At 42.5% G+C, this 20,257-nt stretch overlaps 1 protein-coding gene across 1 annotated transcript; it reads right to left on the bottom strand.

The window, feature by feature from the left end:
* Positions 1-1,419: 1,419 nt before the first annotated feature.
* Positions 1,420-20,032, bottom strand: LOC149447728 (uncharacterized). The gene is made up of 8 exons (XM_089652136.1): positions 19,751-20,032; positions 16,775-17,048; positions 14,966-15,103; positions 13,652-13,909; positions 11,596-11,687; positions 8,392-8,573; positions 7,238-7,407; positions 1,420-1,826 (listed from the first exon to the last, which is right to left on the bottom strand). Exons 1-8 carry the CDS (start codon positions 20,030-20,032, stop codon positions 1,642-1,644), a joined length of 1,581 nt encoding a protein of 526 aa, XP_089508262.1. The 3' UTR covers positions 1,420-1,641.
* Between the last annotated feature and the right edge of the window lie 225 nt (positions 20,033-20,257).

Genomic DNA, 20,257 nt, shown 5'->3' with positions numbered 1-20,257 from the left:
TGATATGTCCCACTGTTGCTGACATGGGGGGGCGGGGGGAGAGACAATACCCCAAGGGCTGGATAAAATCAAGCCAAGCCACATCTGGCACTCTAGCTGCAGTGTGCAGACCACTGCTCTAGAGGGTGGTTACTCCTATGGCTCAACTTTAGTTGATGGGCTATGTCACTTGGGCTGTATGCATTATATTCTCTTGGATTGCCACTCGGTTTGAACTTCTATACCTCTTGGACAAGTAGATAGAACTGTATCATTTCTCATTTTGTCTTTATACAAACAGATTTAAAGTAAAAGATTACCAATACCAGGGTTTAGTTCATAGAGTAGGTATTTATTACCCTGATCCATTTCAGCACATATTCTCAAAATAGAGATGAACTATAGGCTATACAATAAAATGTGGCCAAGTATCAATTAAAACCTAAAAAACCCCACACCTTTGCACAGAATAAAGCATCATGACAAACCACAAGTTTACAATGCGATACAAGTATATAGTAGTGCAAATTTTGCAAACTGCATTTAACAGCAATTTTTCAAATACAAAGAGCAGTGTGTAAGAAGTAATCTACAGCAACCAATATTTTTAAATTCAGACTTCTGCATGGTAAAGTCTACTTGTGGTTACTGCCCAGTGTAGAGTCATTACACGAATTGTAATCAGGTTTAATCAGTGCTTTGTGGGAGAAAAAAAAAATCTGCATGGAAACTTTGTATCTACACTTCAACACCTTGTCAGCAAATTTGTTGCTGTAAAGCAGGCCAAATGGCATAGCTTGTAAACAGGCAATCCTACCTTATTGTATGCTCTTGTGCAGTATGCATTCTGTACCCCACTTCAATTGCCATTAGCTTGCTGCCATGGGGGGAAAAAAAAAAAAAAAAAAAAAAAAAAAAAGCAGCCACAGCAAAATATATGGCTTTATTGAAGACCTTAATTTAAGGACATGTTCATTTCTGATGTTTTGTATTTGCTACTGTTCTTTATAAACTATGTATCCTAACAGTCCTCAAGTTCTACAGAAAGCTTAATTGTTACCTTCCTGCATTCTCTAGAAATTATGTTTTTTTGGCCCACTCCTACTTCTGTTTGTATTGATCCCAGAAAATACCTTAGTTAAAGCCAACTTATGACTAGCAGACGTAATCAACCTATGTTGTCAGTAATTGAGATATTTGCTGTTTTGCCTTGCTTATGGTTTTCCTAAAGCAAATGTCTAAATGCAGGATACCATAGAAATAAAAAGGCCAGTAAAAAAGGAGGCATCAACAAATGTATCAACTTTAGAAACAAGACCCTGCAAGACACACGACCATCTTTGAGAGGCAAGTCAGTGTTAAAGCAAGTCTATAGAGTTTATTCTATAAACTACAGACAGCACCAATGTATGAGAAATCTGTAAATACCCTGCAGCCACTCCTTTCTATGTAAAAGTTTAAAATTTAATTCTTAGCCTCAAGTTGCTGTAAAAAGTAATTAGGATAAATATTTGTGCCTGCTGGCTACAATGCAGTAACAAAAATTCATGTATTTTACAGGTTTATAAATAGGGCAGTAAAGGGTTATCAAGTAAACCTCCTAAAGTGCAATTTTAAAAGAAATAAAAACTGTATAAGTAAAAAAGGTAAAAATGCTTCCCATTAAAAACCCACATGGGGTATACAGGGTATATTGGCACTTTCATAGAGATGGTTTGCATAACTTGCAAAAGCATATTCATAAACAAATCCCTTCATGGCATCCATGTAGATCTGCTGACCAGAATGCAGATACAGCCAGATTAATCTGCTTAAGTAGGCCCCCAATGTATCGCCATGGAGTTTCTCTGAAAAAAACAAAACAAAAAAAAAAAACAAAAAACACAGGATTACTGGAGGGAAAAGAAAAATCTAAATTCACCAATTTTTACAACCTGCCCAATATGCTACACAATTAGAGACAAAGCTGTTGAATATTTGCTCCTATACTTACTGAATTTTTAACTAACATGTCCACGACACTTAACTAGTTCCCAAAGTTAGTTCACCTTTACAGACAAAAAAAAAAAAACAAAAAAAAAAAAACACCAAAGTTACACTTACGGCAACGTCTTTTCCAGTAGTCTTTCAGGACAGCACTGAGAGACCTCAGCTCCTCCCCACCTGAGGAAACCTCCACCCTAAATAAAAACAGTCACTCCCCTTGACCTCAGTTCTTGGCATAGTACCTCTGGTCAACTGGGGAGACACAACATGACAAAAACACAAGACATCTCATAAATTTGAGACGGAGTGGGTAACCAGTGCTGTCCTGAAAGACTACTGAAAAGTAGTTACCGCAAGTGTAACTTTGATTTTATCCTCTTGTCTTTCAGGACAGCACCTTGATAAGCGAGTACCCACCCTTAAGGCGGGCCCACTGCTTGCAGAACATTACGTCCGAAGGCCTGCTCTTGCACTGGAGACCAGGTCATGTCTGTAATGCCCAACAAAGGTCCCATAACTGGACCAAGTTGCAGCCCTACAGATCTGTCCCAGGGAGGCCCCTGTCTGTTCTATTTGTGTGGCTGTCATGGCACATAGAATGCGCCGATGCCCTCTGGGACCTCTAGATCCTCAGCCCGATATGCCTGCTCTATTGCTAATCTCAACCATCTAGCCACCATGCGTCTGGAAGCTTTGACCTTTCCTAGCCCCCGCAAAAGAGAAAAAAAAAAAAAAAATGAATCTGTTTTACAAAACTCCTTTGTCCTAGCCAGGTTAAAAAAGCACAGCTTCTCACATCCAACGTGTGAAATTTTACTTCCCTTTCACCTGAAATATTACGGCAAAGTTAAGGTAAAATAATATCCTGTCCTCTGTTCCTAAAATGGCCTTAGATTTTCAAAGGCTGGATCCGTCCTGAACACAACCCATCTGAAAAAAAACCTGAAAATAAGGTGCTCTGATTGACAGCTTCAAGCTCACTCACCCTTCTTGCTGTGGTGATTGCTACCAAAAAGACTGTTTTGAACATGAGGGCCCTCAGGGAGCTGGAAACAAAGGGCTCAAACGCCAGCTCCATTAATACCTTAAGTACTGTTGACAAATCCCACTTTGGAAAAAGGTCTATTTCCTGCCGGTCTGTCTTGACAGAGCCCTAAAAAAACCTAATGACAAATGCTTCCTTTGCCAATGGGGACTCAAGGAACACACTTAGAGCTGATATCTGGCTCTTAAGTGTGCTGACAGCTAGCCCTTTATTGGCCCCCGCCTGCAAAAATTCTAGAACAGATACCAGGCTATAGGCATCCACTGAGGCCCTGGAGCAGCACTCCTTAAAACACCTCCAGACCTTACTGTAGAAGGCCTGGGTTTCCTTCTTCCTACTAGCTAGGAGTGTGGACACTACCCTGGTTGAAAACACTTGCTAGCAGGAGTTGTTCCTCGGAAACCACACCGCCAATTTCCATCTCTCCACCCTGGGACATAGGACCGGGCCCTGCAACAGCAAGTCTCTGTAGGAGGTAATACCCAAGGTGGCCGAATTGCTAACGTCCTCAACGTTGAGAACCAAGCTCGGCGGGGCCAATACGGAGCCATTAAGATCAGAGAGGTTCTCTGTTCTGAATTCTCAAAAACAGCTGACAGCAAGGCGACTGAGGGAAAAGCGCAACATATGGGGAAAGTCCCATTTCTGCGCCAGCGTATCCACTGCCTGAGCCCTGTCCCACCGATTTAGTGAGAAGAACATCGGGACTTTGCTGTTCTGACCTGACGCAAATATGTCTATGGCTGGGAACCTGCATTTCATTACAATGGTTTGGTAAACCTCCCCATTGAGAACCCACTCTGACCCAACTGCCATCTGCTTAGAAAATTGGCCACCTGATTTAGTTCCCCTTTCAGGTGGACAGCAGATGAGGCTAAACTCACCTCTGCCCATGACCGTAGCACAGCAGTCAGGCCCTAGAGGTACCAGCTTCTTGTTCCTCCATGTTTGTTCACATAGGCCACCACTGCCGCATTGTCTGAAAGGATGCAAACATGATGGCCCCTGAATAAAACCCTGGAAGGAACGAAGGGCCTTCCAAACTGCCCTTAGTTCCTTCCAGTTTGAGGATTCCCCTCTTCGAGACCACACACCCTGTACCACAGATTCCTCCAGGTGCGCTCCCCATCCCTGGGCGCTCGCCTTTGTCGTAATCTCCCTGACCACCAGAAAATTCCATAGTAACCCCTGAGTTATGTTGGCTGCCTTCCTCCAAAGGGATCTCTTTACCTTGGTGGCAATCTGCACCCAGGAATCTAACAACCTCTGCTGCCGGTCCCAAATGTTCAAAATGAATAGCTGCAGGGGATGTAGATGCAACCCCTCCCACTGAACAGCTGGAATGGACGAGGTTAACAGCTCTAAAACGGACATAGCCCATCTCAACGATATTCCCTGGCTCTCCAGTAGCCGCCTGATTCCTCAGTCTAACTTTGTGCGCTTCTCTGGGGTTAGAAAGCTTTGACAGGCGGAGTCCAGTATATAGCCCAGATAAGTCATTCTCTGGGCTGGAATAAGACTGGACTTTGCCAGATTCAGCAGCCATTCCAAACTTTCCAAATGGATCCTCAGAAGTGCTATGTCCAGTGCAAGCTGCTCCTCCGAGCTTGTGAATAAAAGATAGTCTAAGTAGGCTACCACTGAAATTCCCTTCACCTGAACTGGAACCAGCACCTCGGACATAACGTTTGTGAAGATACTTGGAGAGGAGAGCCTGAAGGGCAAGACCTGAAACTGCAGGTGACATGTCCCCCCTGGACCCTGAACCGCTAGCCTGTGAAACCTCTGAAATGTATCTGCGATGGGGAAGTGCAGATAGGCATCCTTCAAATCGACTGAGGCCGAGAAAGCCCCCCGGTGGAAGTAGGGCTTTGACTGTAAAAATTTGAGTCCATCCGAAACTTCTTGTATCAGATAGTCTCGTTCAGGGGTTTCAAATTTAGAATCAACCTGTATGCCCCTGAAGGTTTCTGGACCACAAACACGTGAATAGAAACCCTCCCCTATCTCTGCATTGGGGACTCACTACTACCTTTTGCTCCTCTAACTCCCGTAGAGAAGCTAGTAAGGCCAAAGCCTTTTGTGGACATCTGGGCAGGCTTGTTAACCCTCGCAGTGGTGGCTTTGAGAACGCCAGGCAGTACCCCCTTCTCATGATGTCCAGTACGAAGGGGCTGGAGACCTCTACTTCCTATCGTGGGAGGAAGATTCTCAATCTTCCTCCCACAGGGGGAATTGAGTCACCGCAGCTTTTGGGGCAGCTCAGGACAAAAAAAAAAAAAAAAAAATCAAGTTACTTACGGTAACGTCTTTTCCGGGAGTCTCAGGCCAGCACCTTGAGACCTCGGCTCCTCCCCATCTGAGGAAACACCTCCACCCTAAAATAAAAAGACCTCCACTCCCCTCCGACCTCAGTTCACCAAACATCCTCCGTTCACCTGGGGGAGACAACGTAATCACCACAAATCATGCTCACATAAATCATATCAATACTGGGTGGGAAACCGGTGCTGGCCTGAAAGACTCCCGGAAAAGACGTTACCGTAAGTAACTTGATTTTTCCCCTTACGTCTTTCAGGCCAGCACCTTGAGGATAAGCGAGTACTCCTCAAGGTGCTGGCCTGAAAGACCTCTGACCCATGCCCTTTTCTGACCCCTACCTCTGACCCATGCCCTTTTCTGAATCTTGGGCCTAAAGACCTGTAACCTCTTTGGGGGACGAAACTTGCTTCCCCTTGATCCTGCATTTTCCCCTTAAGGGGAAAGGACTTCTTCCTCCCTGCTGTGTGGTCTAAAACCATCTCTAACCCTGGGCCAAAAAGGAGATCTGAAAAAGGAATGCAACAACTTCACTTTAGAAGCAATATCTCCCTGCCATGTTTTTAGCCAAAGGGCCCTACGGGCTGAATTGGTAAGGGCCGCCGACCTTGCTGACAACCGCACAGACTCTGCCAAAGCATCCGCAATGTACCCAACCCCCTGTAATAACGTATGAAACAACGCAAGGATCCTATCCTTAGGGGAATCAGCCATGATGTGCGCCTGTAACTGCGTGAGCCAGTACTCCATGTTCCTGGCCACTACTGTGGTGGCCATGGTGGGCTTCAAATTGGACAAGGTCGAGTCCCATGATTTTTTGAGAGAAAATTTGTGCCCTCTTATCCATAAGATCTGGCAAAATCCCCATGTCCTCAAAAGCTAAATCCATCTTTCTAGCAATTTGGGAGAAAGCCACATCCAGTTCAGGATTTTTGTTCCACAAAGCGGACGGATCCTCAAACGGAAATTGGCGTTTGAGGGATTTAGAAAAAGGGCTGCCTCTCAGGATCCTGCCACTCCTTTATTGTATCCACCAAAACCCTGTGAACGGGAAAAACTCTGCTTTTGTTCTTCCATGCTTTAATACATCTGATCGTGCAGTGAAAGGGGTTTTTTATCCTCAATATAGAGTGGCATAAATTGGCCCAGTCTACCTCCTCCAGGGAGGATTTGTATCTAGAGGGGCCTCTGGGATCATCTGAGGGGCCTGCCCTTTCTGAATCCTCGGACTGGGTGCCCAAGGATGGCTCACCTTCTGCTGCCTCCTGGCCCTCCGTTCCTTGACTAGTTGGCGGAAGCACCTGCGGGAGAGGGGGGTGGGGGCGGGGGGGGGGGGGGGGGGGGGGGTCGACCAGGGAACCTATTACCCCTTATCTAAGCTGCAGATGCAGTGCAGCAAAGGCACTGTATTGTCAGCGCAAAAAGGGAAGTTAGGAGCATACTTGTTTGGATTTCAGTGCAAAGTCCAAAATCCATTGTGCTCCCAACTCTGCCTCTATACTGAAGTGCAATTTCCAAGTAGTGTGGTCAGCCCTGCCTAGGTTCTCCTTCTGAACCACAGAACATCCCCATTTTCAATAGAGTTGGGGAGGGCATATGCCTGAAATCCAGAAGAGAACTAAGCTCTCTAGGAAGCTCTGAAAGGGCTTCCAACACTGCTTTAACCAGGAAACTGAATTTCTGGCAGAAACAAAAAAACGCCTGTACTTGCAGCCTTTAAGGGATACAACATAATAGGGAAATGTGCATGTATTGCAGAAGCTTACTGCATATTTATATTTTCCCCAGACCTACATTTAAGAAAGCAATCCATTTGTTATCAGCATTAGATTATACAATATTCTATACCATGACAAAATAATGATTAGGTGTTGCTGATCTACATCTATAAGCCAATTCCTGTATTACCTTCATAAATCTTTGTGTCATACACCAGTAGCTGGAAAAGGCTCTCTGGTAAGAGGTTGCTCAACCACAAATTCTCTTTTTGAATGATCCAGTTGTTCACCAGTTTCTTCCTAAACAGGAAGCCCTTGATTTGTTCCAAGTAGAAAATCTCTCCTGTAGCCATGAACAATCTGGTGGATGACAATTCCAACAAGATACAGGTGACTGGTTATTCAGTCTAATTTAAATCACACACAAACTGTACTGTTGGAATTAGGATTTGTCAATTGGCAGGCCTGGCAACTGGCCATTCAAGAGTGCAGTACTATATTGGGACACCGTAAAGGTTGTATTCACGCATTCACAAAGTACCAGTTAGCAGATCAGAGCACTTGGGTGGAATGCAGGGAGAACAGTATAAAATACTTAAAGTCCTGTAATTTGACATGTTACTTTAAACCAAGACTATATATTGTAGTTAACCATAATTGGATGTGGTGGCTGCATTTTCATCTCACCTGACCAGTAGCCCTCTGGTCACTGTAGCCACCCTCTACACTGCATCTATGGGGAGGGAGGAAAAAAAAAAAAAAAAAAAAAAAAAAGTAGCCACCCATGGACAGCAGCATTGTCAATTAGTGGCTAGGGGACTAGATTAGAAGAACTTCACAATGTGAAGACCAACTCAACCCAACTTTAGTCACTAATATAAACAGCTACAGATAGTTCCTCCCTCCTTTGGTTTTTTTTCTCATGTTAAAAAAAAAAAAAAAAAAAAAAAAAAATGAATATCCCAAGACATTCCCATCAGCTTGGTCCAATTAAAGTACAGACATGTTGGCTGGATCACCAGGCAAAAAACTGTTACAAGGGAACACAGTCTGTTAATGCTGGTGACAGACATGTCATTTGATTTTGGCCAGTCACTTACGTTTCCAGATTCAATAATATTTAAATTGATAAAATGTTTAGGAAATCGGATGCTAGGATTATCAGTAAAGGAGCATTGTCTAAAAGATTGGTCATATTAAACAGGGTCACATAGCAGCAGACCAAGGAGCTCATGCATCTCTAGCTAAAGGTAGATTGAGCAAGCAATTGCTTCAGCTGTTTTGCAGAGAATTAAAACATTAAAATAAACAAACAGTCTTAAGTATTTTAAAGTTGGACTATACCTGTAGCATGGTAGTGAATCTATGAGCTTCCAGTTTACATAGTTGCCAGCAATTTCTTCAAGACTGCAGATTCTGTACATCTGAACTTTAGCAGTTATCCAAAAATATTCATGGCTTATCAATGAAACCCTCATCTCATGTTTAAGAGAACGGTATACACCTTGCAATGTGTCCCAGTAAACCTAAAAACAATTTTATATTTTATTTAATGAAATGCTAACCAGTTGGGGTTAAAAAAAAAAAAAAAAAACCTGGACAGTACAAATTCCCCAAATGAGCCCTTTTTGGAAAGTAGGCAGCCTAGGTATTTAGTAAGAGGCATGGCATGTATTGGGAAGATGTAACTAAAAAAAAAAATTCAATTTCTCTTGCACCAGTGCAGTACAGAGTCATCATAACTGGTGTGGTAAGGTTTAGGGACACTGACTGGTGACAGGATGTAAAAATGTATAGTTTAAATTTTTTTTTGTATTCTATTTTTTACAATTTTTTTTTTTTTTAACACTGAACAGAGCAATTTTATAGTGACACTACAGGAAGTTTTTCTCTTACACACATGATTGCTTATGCCAGTAAATTTCACTGTTCTAAGCAGCCATTTTTACTGAATGGAACGGCTTCAGTGTTCCCTATTGTGGTTAGCTGTGACAACTAATCCCATGGTACAGATGGGCTGTAACTGGCCCTCTATGTACCATGTGATCACTGACCAATCACAGATCAACACAATAGTACACAATGGATGGCATAAATGAAAGCCATCCATTGTGCACAATTGTCACGTGATCTGCTGTGTTTGGTCACAGCAACCACATACCAGCAGCAGCCATACACTGATCAGTCATCCACTGACCAGTGGACACAGTAGGTGACAGATTGCACAGCCAATGGGGTGTGTTCTAGAGGACATCATATGACATCCACTCAAAACAGCAAATGTCCCACCCAGCCATCATTTGATGCTAGGCTGGGTGGGAATTGGTTAAGCACACAAGAAATGTATATGTATCTTAATCTTGCCAGCAATGCCCCACTGTCAAAATGACAGTCAGGAGTCTAACAGCAACTAGTAGCTGCTGTCAAACAGACATCTGACAAATGTTCATAAAACCTTGTTCAGGGCCAAGATTTCCAAAACATTTGGGTCTAGCCAGTTTCATTAATCTGCCGATTTAAAAAGATAAGCTTCAGCCTGCTTAGAATATACCTTAAAGAAAATCCAGAAAGTAAAATGTTAAGTAAAAAAAGTTTAGTAAAATTTGTTCATTTAATCTTAATTTACCCATCCAATACTTCCCCTCCATTGTCCTGCTGAGAGAGTGATATATAGATTTGTTATATTAATATGTACCCCCCCCCCCCAATTTTGTTTCATTACAATCTGTCCCAATTAAAACTGGTAAGAAAAATTAGTGTTGCTGTAAATCATGGGTGTCCTAACAGGCAGCCCTCCAGCTGTTGCCAAACTACAAGTCTCATGAGGCATTGCAAGATTGACAGTTACAAGCATGACTCCCAAAAGCAGAGGCAGATTGATACCCATGCACTATGGCACAAGGCCTTTGTGCTTGTTTAGGTTTAAAGTTTCAATGATCTCAGGAGGGCAACATTGGTGGAGCATCTATTTTTACCCATCAGCTTGATGACCTTTATTTTTCTGCCTTGTTGCTTCTCAAGAGTCTAAGCCAGCCTCTCAACCAGGGAGCCATGGCACCCCAGGGTGCTGCCAGAGGTGCTGCAGGGAGACCCACTTGAACCCGAGCTCCTGATCCCCAGCCGCACTGTGAGACACTGCTCAGCAAAGCGACAGCAAAGGTAAGGGGAGTGTCTTGTGGTTTCTGCTTCCCCCTAGAGTGCAGTACCCGGCTGTGTGATGGAAGCTAAGGTACTGTAGCTTTTCATAAGTGTTACTTTTAATCAACCCCCTATTCCTGTCCTTGTACGTAATAGCAGCAAGGACTGCTGCACCTCTGAAAAGCAATTCATGCTTAGATTGCTTTTCAGAGGCATTTGACAGGTGGTAAAGAGGTAATATTGCCTCACCATCTGGCTTAATCCTGTAAAAAAGCAACCACATCACAACTGCATGCAATGCACAGTTGCAGGGTGGTTGTAGTTCAACCCATTTACCTTAAAGGTATACTTCTAGCTGCAGCAACAGCATGTGTATACCCCCCAGCTGGTGTTTCAATTGCATGGTTTTACTGCCCTCCAACCTCACAGATGAACAGGCCCCTTGGTTCACATTTGTGTGGCTGTATGTAGGACAGCCTATTCATTTCAATGGGATGTCTTGCCTGCAGAAATGCAGGTAAAGTCATCCCTGACCTTAGTTTTAAAATTGCACCACACCAAAAACACCCTGCATTTGCCAATGTATAGGGGTACCCCTAAGGAGCAGAGCATTTATCTGCGTGTCAGGAATGAGTGATTTTGTGGGCATTCTGTGACAGTAATGTGAACCAAGCCTTGGACAGGGGTGCCTCAAGCATAAATAATTTTCAAGGGTGCCCCAACTGGAAGGGTTGAGAAACCCTGGTCTAAGCAGTATGGCATAATGTTGACCCTGCTCGGTGTCAAACCATTGCGCACAGCAGGCGAGTATATAACGTGTTTAAAGCCAATATCTTTTTTTTTTTTCTTTAAACACTTTAACCTGCCTCAATACTGCTATTGTATTGATTTGAAAGCAGTTATAGCAGGATCATGACTGCAGCTAGATGACTGCAGCTAGTCACAATCCTGGATTTGTTTAAATTCAGCAATTCTAAATATTGTAAAATGTAATCCTAGCAGCTATACAGCCACCAGCTACTTTTACAGGTAGCGGAAGGGAGTTCCACCAAGTGACTGAGGAGCCCAGTAAGTATTTGACCACAGCATCAGCTTCCCCAAGTACAGTGATTAAAAGGCAACTCATTTTATTTAGATATTAAATAGTAAAATTCAGACTGTTGCACTGTATTTACTCTGACACTTGAAGACTATCTGCAAGTACCATTTTCCCAGCTGCCCCCAAGATACACAGCTAGTTTCTGCTAGTAATCATTGAAAGGGAGCAGAAGCAGGGCATACAAGATAAGGGTACATCTTCTACATCGAAAGGTCCTGAAGATTTACTCAATGATTTAGTTTCTACTAGAGAAATTGAAACGTGTGGCAGTGGTACACAGTTTTATACCAAAAAAACCCTCAACTGGATACCTTCTTTTGTTTAAATCGTCCCCATTTACGTCCCAGTATCCACGCCAAGAGGGATCTGCACATGGAAAAGTAGTTCTCCACAGTTTGAATACCTTGAAGGGAAACAAAAAAAGTTGTCTGCTTTTTACTGACCATGCCATTTGTAAAGATGCTCCTTATGTGTGTAAAGACTGCCTCCTTCACAGCCATTAGAAACACTATATGCCTGGCTCCCATATTGCTGCAATGAACTGACATGTTTAGAACTGCCCAAACACCAGGATTAAGATTTTGTACAATCTGAACCAGAGCCAGCATCTGCTTGCAGGAAGTATGTGCCAACTGCAAATAATGCCTGAACAAAGATGCCAAGTTTACGTTAAGTATTCAGAGGTGTTGCAAACTTTGGGGTACCAAGCATACATGCCCAAGAAAAGAATTTAGAGTATACCTAAAAAGGTTGTTTTTCATGTCATTTGCTTTTTTGTGGTCTACCTGACTGTCTACTAGATGTAAAGCGTTCATTCATGACATGTAGAAAACCTTACATAGACATAGCCCCAATCATTGCATGGTGAAAGTCTTCACCCTTCACAACAAAAGTTGCTCAAAAGAAAATAAAGTATATCCCAAGGGCCAAGCCATACTAGACCCAACTAAATATCAGATGAGCTACTCCCTAATGGAAAGGGTCAATGAAGAGCATAAGGAAGCTGGGGGGGGATTAAAATAAATGAGGGAAAGAAAAAAGTAGGGGTGGGCAGAGGGATTGAGAGTTTCTAAATCTACCCCCCTCCTTTTCTTCCCCCACTCTTGATTTCATAGCTTTGTGCTGGATTCTTTTCCAGATATTAGATGTCTGACCCCACCCACGGGACAATGCTCAAGGAAACTTGTATGAAACTCAAGCATCCCTTGTAACAGTAGCTCTTCCCTCTATTCATTCTATTCTATATTGTAGATTTGGGCTTCTTTCATATGGCTTTTTATGAAAGACATGCGTTCTTTCCAAGTCCTGCTAAATTTAATGCATTAGGAGTTTGCCATGTTTCCCCATATCACTTCCCCACTATTCTAATGCAATTTCCAGTGTGACTTGAATGCAATTTTAGAAGTTCAAGCCTGGGTTCACAGAATTTCATAAGGGGAAATCGCATTATATTTTGCATAGATAAGAAACATTCCTATGCAACTGATCAGTCTCTTAACCCCCACCTCTCGTCCCCAACCCTTGCTTCCTCAAACTTAGATTAAAACTGAAGCAGGTTTGATCCTTCCTTTGATAAAAGGGTGGATTGACTGATCAAAGGAAGTCTCAAAATTGCAGCTGTATCAAAATTCATGGAAGGACACTGTAGACTTTAGATATACCTACTAAACACTGCATATGTGGGGACAACCCCCCCTCCCCCCCAGTACTAACTCATGACAATTCCAGGAGATCACAAGGCACAAATTATGTAGCCACAAGACTGCATGGATCTATGGCTTGTTTCTCTCCCCAACCCCAATTTGTTCTTTTCTCCCTCCCTTTTCCTGCCTGGCTTGTTCTTTAAACAAAATCAGGGTCCAGAGACAACCTGCTGTCTAGTTCTCTGGGGTACCTCGAATGTACAAACTGCTCCTCTCCTTTTGGATCTTAACATTCTGATGAACATTACTTTGAACAGTGTCATGACTTATGCTGGAACATGGAGGTTCATACCCCCGGTTGAACATATTTTTGCTCTACGCTCTGTAGTTAGGCTTTGTGGTGAATAAAGAATTGGGGGGGGGGGAAAAAAAAAAAATTTGGGATTGATTGTGTCTCTGGAATAGAAGTACAAAGAAATTGGATGAAATGGGACAGAGTAAAACCAAGACTGACAAGTGTTGCAACCATATACTTTATCAGTTAATGAGGGTTGTAGAAATAAACCACAGATGCACTAGAGTATCTCACAAACATGTGCTCATCACCCAGAACACTCCACATTTGAGAAAGGCTAGGAGTTTCATAGAGGAGAGGCTTGAATTTGTTTGAACCTTCAAATAGGACAAAGCCAAAATTATAGAATTATGCACACCAACAATTTACCTATATTTTCATTAGAATAAGCCAGCTGTCCATTCCAGAAATCATTTGTGACAGTATGAAGAGATGCAAGATATTGGATATCACAGTCTGCAGATCCCCACCTCGACACTTTCCCTTTATCAAACCTTTGCCACCACAGGTAAATTCTTTGCAACTGTCTGGCACATGACTTGGAAAGGCCAAACAGCCAATAGGAAAAGAGCCACTGGAACCTCATTCTTCTGTACTGGCAATATAGCTGCTCCAGATCATCATGACCTAATTGAAAATGTGAAATTGGTTTGTAAAATGATACTGTACACAATACAAAGAATCTGTATTTAGCAGAATGAGAAAATGCTTTAGCATCATTTTACAATCCAGATATTAATGCAAAAATTTAAATCTAGTGTGGTGCAAGTCCCCCCCCCCCCCCCCAAAGTTGGGCATTGGAACAAAATCCTGCAATTCAGGCTTTACTCTTATTCTTAAAGTCTATGGGTGCACATAGGCAACACCCAAAGTAGTCATGAAGACTTGCTTTAAAGCCAATAATTCAGTTCTGTACTACTTCAGTAAAAGTGAAACAAGAGAACAGAACAATGAATCATAAAATGTGCACAATTTATGTGGTTCTAGATTCAGAACAGTTGAGTGTAGCAAAGTATTGAGATAAACCAAATCCAGCACTTTAAAGACCTCACAATCTGTTCTAAAGTGCAACTTTATTTTAATGTTTCATTAACACAAACTCTTCTATTATGTATATACATCTAAGACTAAAAGCCTTTCCATTGTTAATGGTGTTATAAATGTTTCAGTGTAGATATAAGAACAGACAGCTCTAAGTGTAGAAATTCCTTGGGACTTGGAAAAGACTAAGGCTTCTCCCTGGTGCAGCTCACAAAAGAACCAACAGGACAAAATCAATTACAAGAAATAAAGGAAGCAGCAACCTTTCCCAGTACTCTGATCTGCAGTCAAATCTGCCAAAAGGGTATTCTATATTAAAAACAAAAAAAAACAAAAACAAAAAAAACATAAAAAAAAAAAACACACACCACACAAACACACATTCAGGTCTTAAAACAGCCATTTAAGTTCTGATGAGTATGATTGACCCATTACAAACTGGTTTATTGCTGAATGTTTCTAATTTTACAAAACTCATGTTAGAGAACCTTTAGCATCTCCTCACAGGTTAATTCCTAAAAGCGCAACCATATGCATGACCCAAGCAAATTTTACATACAAAAATCCCAGATTTTAAAAACTTTTTAATGTTCCTCATTGCAGAAAGGATCTTTAAAGCATGTGAACAAACAGCACACTTACATTCAGCATTTATCTTACGAAGAACATACGACTGAATTTTGGAGTAGTCACCATGGTATGAGCACGCCAGGTTGTTCAGTTCTTTCCACTCATATTTGAAGATGGACACTTGTACATCTTCAAGATACTTATCTGTAACTGAAGATACAGGAAATTGAGTAACAATCCATTTTGTGACTTAAATAAACCCAAGAATTGCACTTCCAGCCTCACCGTGAATGCAATTTCAGTGCATAAAAGTTTTGAAATATTTTATTCATTCCTCTTCTAAATGATAGAAAACTCCATTTGAATCCTCACCCTCCTCACCAACACTCCCAAGAGTGAAACTGCTGGAATATTTGAATTCAGAAATAACCTTTCCTTAGTCACAATCTGGAGAAAGCAGCCTAGGGTGTCAATATGGATACAGTGGTCACCCTAGGATGTCACTGGAAGGATAACCAGGTGAAAAAAAAAGCCCAAAGAAACAAATGCAGCTTCCATGGTAAAGAACTGGAAAGCTGCAAAATGTTTTGGTTTATGTACACAATAGGTCTTCATTACATTATCAATTTTATTTGAAACTACAAATCAAATAAAATGAACACTCTGCATTTTTTTCCCATATGACTTGTCACGAGTTGTGACATGACTTCTTAAGCTAGTGCTTTCCAACCTTCTCATTCCTTTAAAATCAATTGACAATGTCAATGCACCCTCTAAAATTATGGACAGTCCCAAGGCATCACATTCTAAAATGAGAAACTATTCTAATAGTTTTATGTAATGCAGAAATATCCCTGCATGTAGGGCACCCAGAGTGATTTATTCTCCCAAAGCAGCTACACATTTGCACACTGGTACTGACTAGTATTCCAGTGTTTCCCTTCTCCCTCAGATTTTCTCCATCACTGAGCTAATATGACCACAGTACTCAGAGGGGCAGGGGAGGGTCTAACTAGGATGCTGTGCAGGCAACTGACCTCATCAATTTATGTCATTGGTTGTCAGGACGCTGGCGGCTAGAAGGTTGTAATGGTGCACAATGAAAACCTGTGGCTTTGTGTAACTAAAAGGCAGGCTTGTTCCACCTGCTGGCTTATACATGTTTTAGGCAATTTTGACATTTAGCCAAGGCACTCTGAAGAAACCTCAAGGCACCCCAAGGTACCTGGGTTAAAAAAAAAGGCACACAAACCATAATCTTTAATTTTTAAGAGATAAATGTAAATTTTATTAGATTGCAGAATTTCACTTTAGGGCAAGCTGCCTACTCTGGCAAGTTTCCAATGACTGAAAAACACCCATGGAAGAACTATGAGCAAGTATTTTCTCCTATGCAGTCTGGTAAGTAGTCCAAAAGTATCCCCCACCTTGCACAGGTGCTTCAATTCATGTCAGTGGCTTGGAATTTCTGAAAGCTATTTTATCTGACAAATTGCCAAAACATCACTTGGTGGGGTACTTTAGGACTACGGTTGGGTACCACTGGTGTAAAATGAGTGCACAAACCTCTCCAAGATCTAAGATACCTAGATTCCCCAGAAAACATTAAGGCACACCATCACATTAACAAATCAGCTTTTGTGAAGAGTGCCTATGTGGATATGGTATAAACATATTGGAGAGCTAGAATGAATGAGTCAGCATGCTTTTGACTATGGGTTAAATCTAGGTAAATTTACTAACAGGCACAGCTCCCTATTTTTTGCCTAACAACCCCCCCCCCTCCCCATTTTCACAAGCATTAAAATCAGGGTAGTTTGAAAAAAGTCCTCGACCCATACATTACAGAAATATTAGTGATAGTAAGTTTGTACAACTAACCTTTATGTTTTTCATCAAGGAGATCTCTGTTTATACCCCAAATATCTACAATTTCATGATCAGGAAGCACAATAGGGGGAAGTGGAACCATTTCTTCCAGTGTTAGCAACTGTACCCAATACCTTTTTGGAGGATCCCCTGAAAAAAAGAGGTCTTGCAATTGCCTGTTGTATGGTAATGTCATGTACAACTTCCTCCAAATGTATAGAAGTTTAAAGGCTTCTTTTGGAGTACAGTCACCACAGCCTGTCCTAAAATCAGAGCCAAAGGTAACCTAAAATAAAACATTGAGAAAAACAATCCTAAGTGTTTATGACCTGCTTAAATTTCCACATTCAGTTTTAACCTCTTTACAAAAAACCCCACACCACACAAAATTGACACTTCGAAATGTTTCCTTAGGAGTTCATTGTCCACTGCTGCCTACAGGATAATGGAAACTACCAAACAATGCAGTTACTCAGCCAGATATAACCCCACTCCCATCATTTTACAGTTTCAAAAGTAGTGAAGGTGGATCATAAAAAGCTTGATTAGGAGGAGTAATGTTGAGGACAGGTAATTCTTAGACAAGAGACATGTTCCAAAGCAGTCCGAGGGGCAGGCAACTCAAGTGAAAGTTGATCAGCTTTGGGGTTCACAAGAGGGGCTGTACTTCAAAAAAGATGGATGACCAGGGACAACATCTAGGATGCATAAAAACATAAGCAGCACTTTACTACAGATGGTCAAAAATCACCAAGTAATGTCTTCGGTTGTTAAAAAAAAAAAAAAAAAAAAAAAAAAAAGGAGGATAGTGGTTAATCTTCTACTGACTCCAATTGCCCCATATCACGAAAAGCACGCTTACAACTTTAATATAATGCAACGTATTGTACAATCATTTCAGCATATCCTTAAGCTGGCCATACATGTAGATTTTCATTCCAGAATTTTCATTTCAAGATTAGTTTGATACTCTAATAGTTTGTGGGGATCAATTCAATGTTTGACAGCAGCGATGGGAAAATTCAAAAGGGCATGAAGGAAAACTTTACTCAAACAAATTTTTGGTCAATATATGTGGTTGTTCAGAAGTTACATTTTAAACTGTTAAAAGCAAAAGACAATTTACAAATGACATTCGTCCATTCACTGAATGTTCAAAGAATTTTTGTACAACTTTACGTGCAAATATCCTCATCTGAAAATCTACACGTGTATGGCCAGCTTTACTCAAGGCACTCATCCACAGCATCCAGGCTTCATTTACCTAGAGCAGATTCTCAGCAAAGTTTTTATAAAACCCCAGTGTTACTCCAGGGGATTCAAGGGGTTCCAGGAGCAATGAAGTGTGGTGATCTTCAATAAACACTGGCCACAAATAACCCAGGGATTGATTCCACTGACCATCAGTTAAGACATTCCTTTCAATTCAAAGGAATGGCAAAAGCTTCTATGTAGGGAAGAGATGGTAAAGACACTGACCATTTATTGAAGAGTGGCAGTGCCTCCTGATCAGCAATTAGCTTGGACATGTTTGATTTAGGATCCATACCCATATATGTAAGCCCACTAGAAAACTCACAGGTAAAGACCCATCTGCAGCTGTACATCTACACAACCCTTACATACTTGCAGCTGAGGGACAGGTAATAACCCTTTCAATTCTATTTTTCCATTACCTTCAAATCAATAATCCATCAATCCACCTCTGGGATAAGGTCAGCAAGATCCTTCAAGATTTGATGGGATATTTGAGACATAGTGGGTTCTGCTCTTGACAGCTCACTTGCATCACTACACACTATTCGACACTCCCCCACCCCAGCAACTTACTCAGCACTCCCAAACCTCCTCACAGCCCCATTTAAGCCCTTCACCCTTTATGCTAAAGGAACAGAGCCGCTATATATAGGAGAACGTGGACTTCATATGTGACAGTGCTCAGGTCTGATTGGCCAAGCACCAGGCCCAATACTGTTACATGGGTGGGAGGCTGTGAAGTCACACAGCGGAAGGTAGTTAACCCAGACTGGGATGGGGATCCCAGTAGTGAGCATGGATCAGCAAGTACACTGTCCTGAATAGTACATTAGGTACACCACCCTCATTAATTTAACAGTGGTCTCCAAAATGCAGCACAGGAGCCAGAGCAGCGCTTTGCTTGGTTTTATCTGGCCCTTGGGACATTACCCCCACAGTCAGCAACAGTATATAGCATAGTTCCTGTCACTCACATTAGGGCACTACACCTCCCCATCAACCCCAAAGGGCCCACCATTCTTCCCAACCACAGACCCCGCCAAAAGGGCCAACCATTCCTCCCCACCATTCCTCCCACCAAAGGGCCAACCATTCCTCCCCACCAACCCCACCATTCCTCCCACCAAAGGGCCAACCATTCCTCTCCACCAACCCCACCATTCCTCCCACCAAAGGGCCAACCATTCCTCTCCACCAACCCCACCAAAGGGCCAACCATTCCTCTCCACCAACCCCACCATTCCTCCCACCAAAGGGCCAACCATTCCTCTCCACCAACCCCACCATTCCTCCCACCAAAGGGCCAACCAACCCCACCATTCCTCCCATCAACCCCACCATTCCTCCCATCAACCCCACCATTCCTCCCATCAACCCCACCATTCCTCCCCTTAATTACCAATGATAAGGCATTGTTTACTCCCACTGATGTCATTACACTTTCTTCTCCCACTGGCTACATAAAGTACAGCAATCTGGCCCTTTGTTCAGAATGTTTGGAGACCCTTGATACACCACATTCTACAGCTTGTGCCAATACAAATTAAAGTTGTAGATCCTGAAGGTTCCTCCAGGGTAAGTGACAAGAAAGGCTGATCTAATGTCACAGGGATCAGGCTGAATGGTATCAGAAGACAGGCTATTACAAATGACAAGGATAGTGACATTTGCTTTACAGGAACTGCACACATCAGTTACCATGTGAGGGGATTGGCCAGCACAGTCACCTACCTGGCAGTGGTTGGCCCACAGACTGTCAGTGGTACTGACCCTGTATAAAGTGGTGCACACTCCACCAACACACAACAATGAGAAGGGGTCCAGGAGATCCAGAATATGCAGCATGATCTCATCGCTCAGGTCCAGTAACCCTCGGTAGGTGGCGCCCTCTACCCGCTCTTTTCCGTCTGCCGCCCGGACCTGCTCTGGCAGTTCCCAACACTGATTAGGCCGCAGAGCCAACAAGGCAGGCAGCCAGCTCTGACTCCGCTCTATACTGCCCTTCCCCGCCATCCTGCCTGATCACAGCTAACCTATCTGCGCCATGTTCCCAGCTACCGCTTATATCGTGTAGGACTGTACCAAACCTGACAGGTGGGGGGGATCACTGGGCTCGGCTAAACCTGGTGACACTGAGAGCTCGGCACAGAACACACCCTCTCTTCATATAAAGAAGGGATTTGATATTCTGAACACGACTGAGCTCGCAGTGTGTTCTGTTGGACGTTATAGCCATAC

The sequence above is a fragment of the Staurois parvus genome, unplaced genomic scaffold, assembly GCF_062004578.1.
Source record: "Staurois parvus isolate SC_StPar_1 unplaced genomic scaffold, SC_StPar_1.0 ptg000672l, whole genome shotgun sequence".
In the NCBI taxonomy this organism is placed as follows: domain Eukaryota; kingdom Metazoa; phylum Chordata; class Amphibia; order Anura; family Ranidae; genus Staurois; species Staurois parvus.
The sequence above is the reverse complement of the archived record's forward strand: the minus strand, read 5'-3'. Positions and strand labels throughout refer to the sequence as shown.

Excerpts from the sequence above, each read along its gene's own strand:
- LOC149447728 (XM_089652136.1), bottom strand. The coding sequence starts at position 20,032 with ATGGCGGGGAAGGGCAGTATAGAGCGGAGTCAGAGCTGGCTGCCTGCC. Across the intron at positions 11,688-13,651 it reads TTATTCTAATGAAAATATAG|GTATTCAAACTGTGGAGAAC; the intron begins GTAAATTGTTGG and ends TTTCCCTTCAAG. Across the intron at positions 7,408-8,391 it reads GATTCACTACCATGCTACAG|ATTGTTCATGGCTACAGGAG; the intron begins GTATAGTCCAAC and ends GTCATCCACCAG.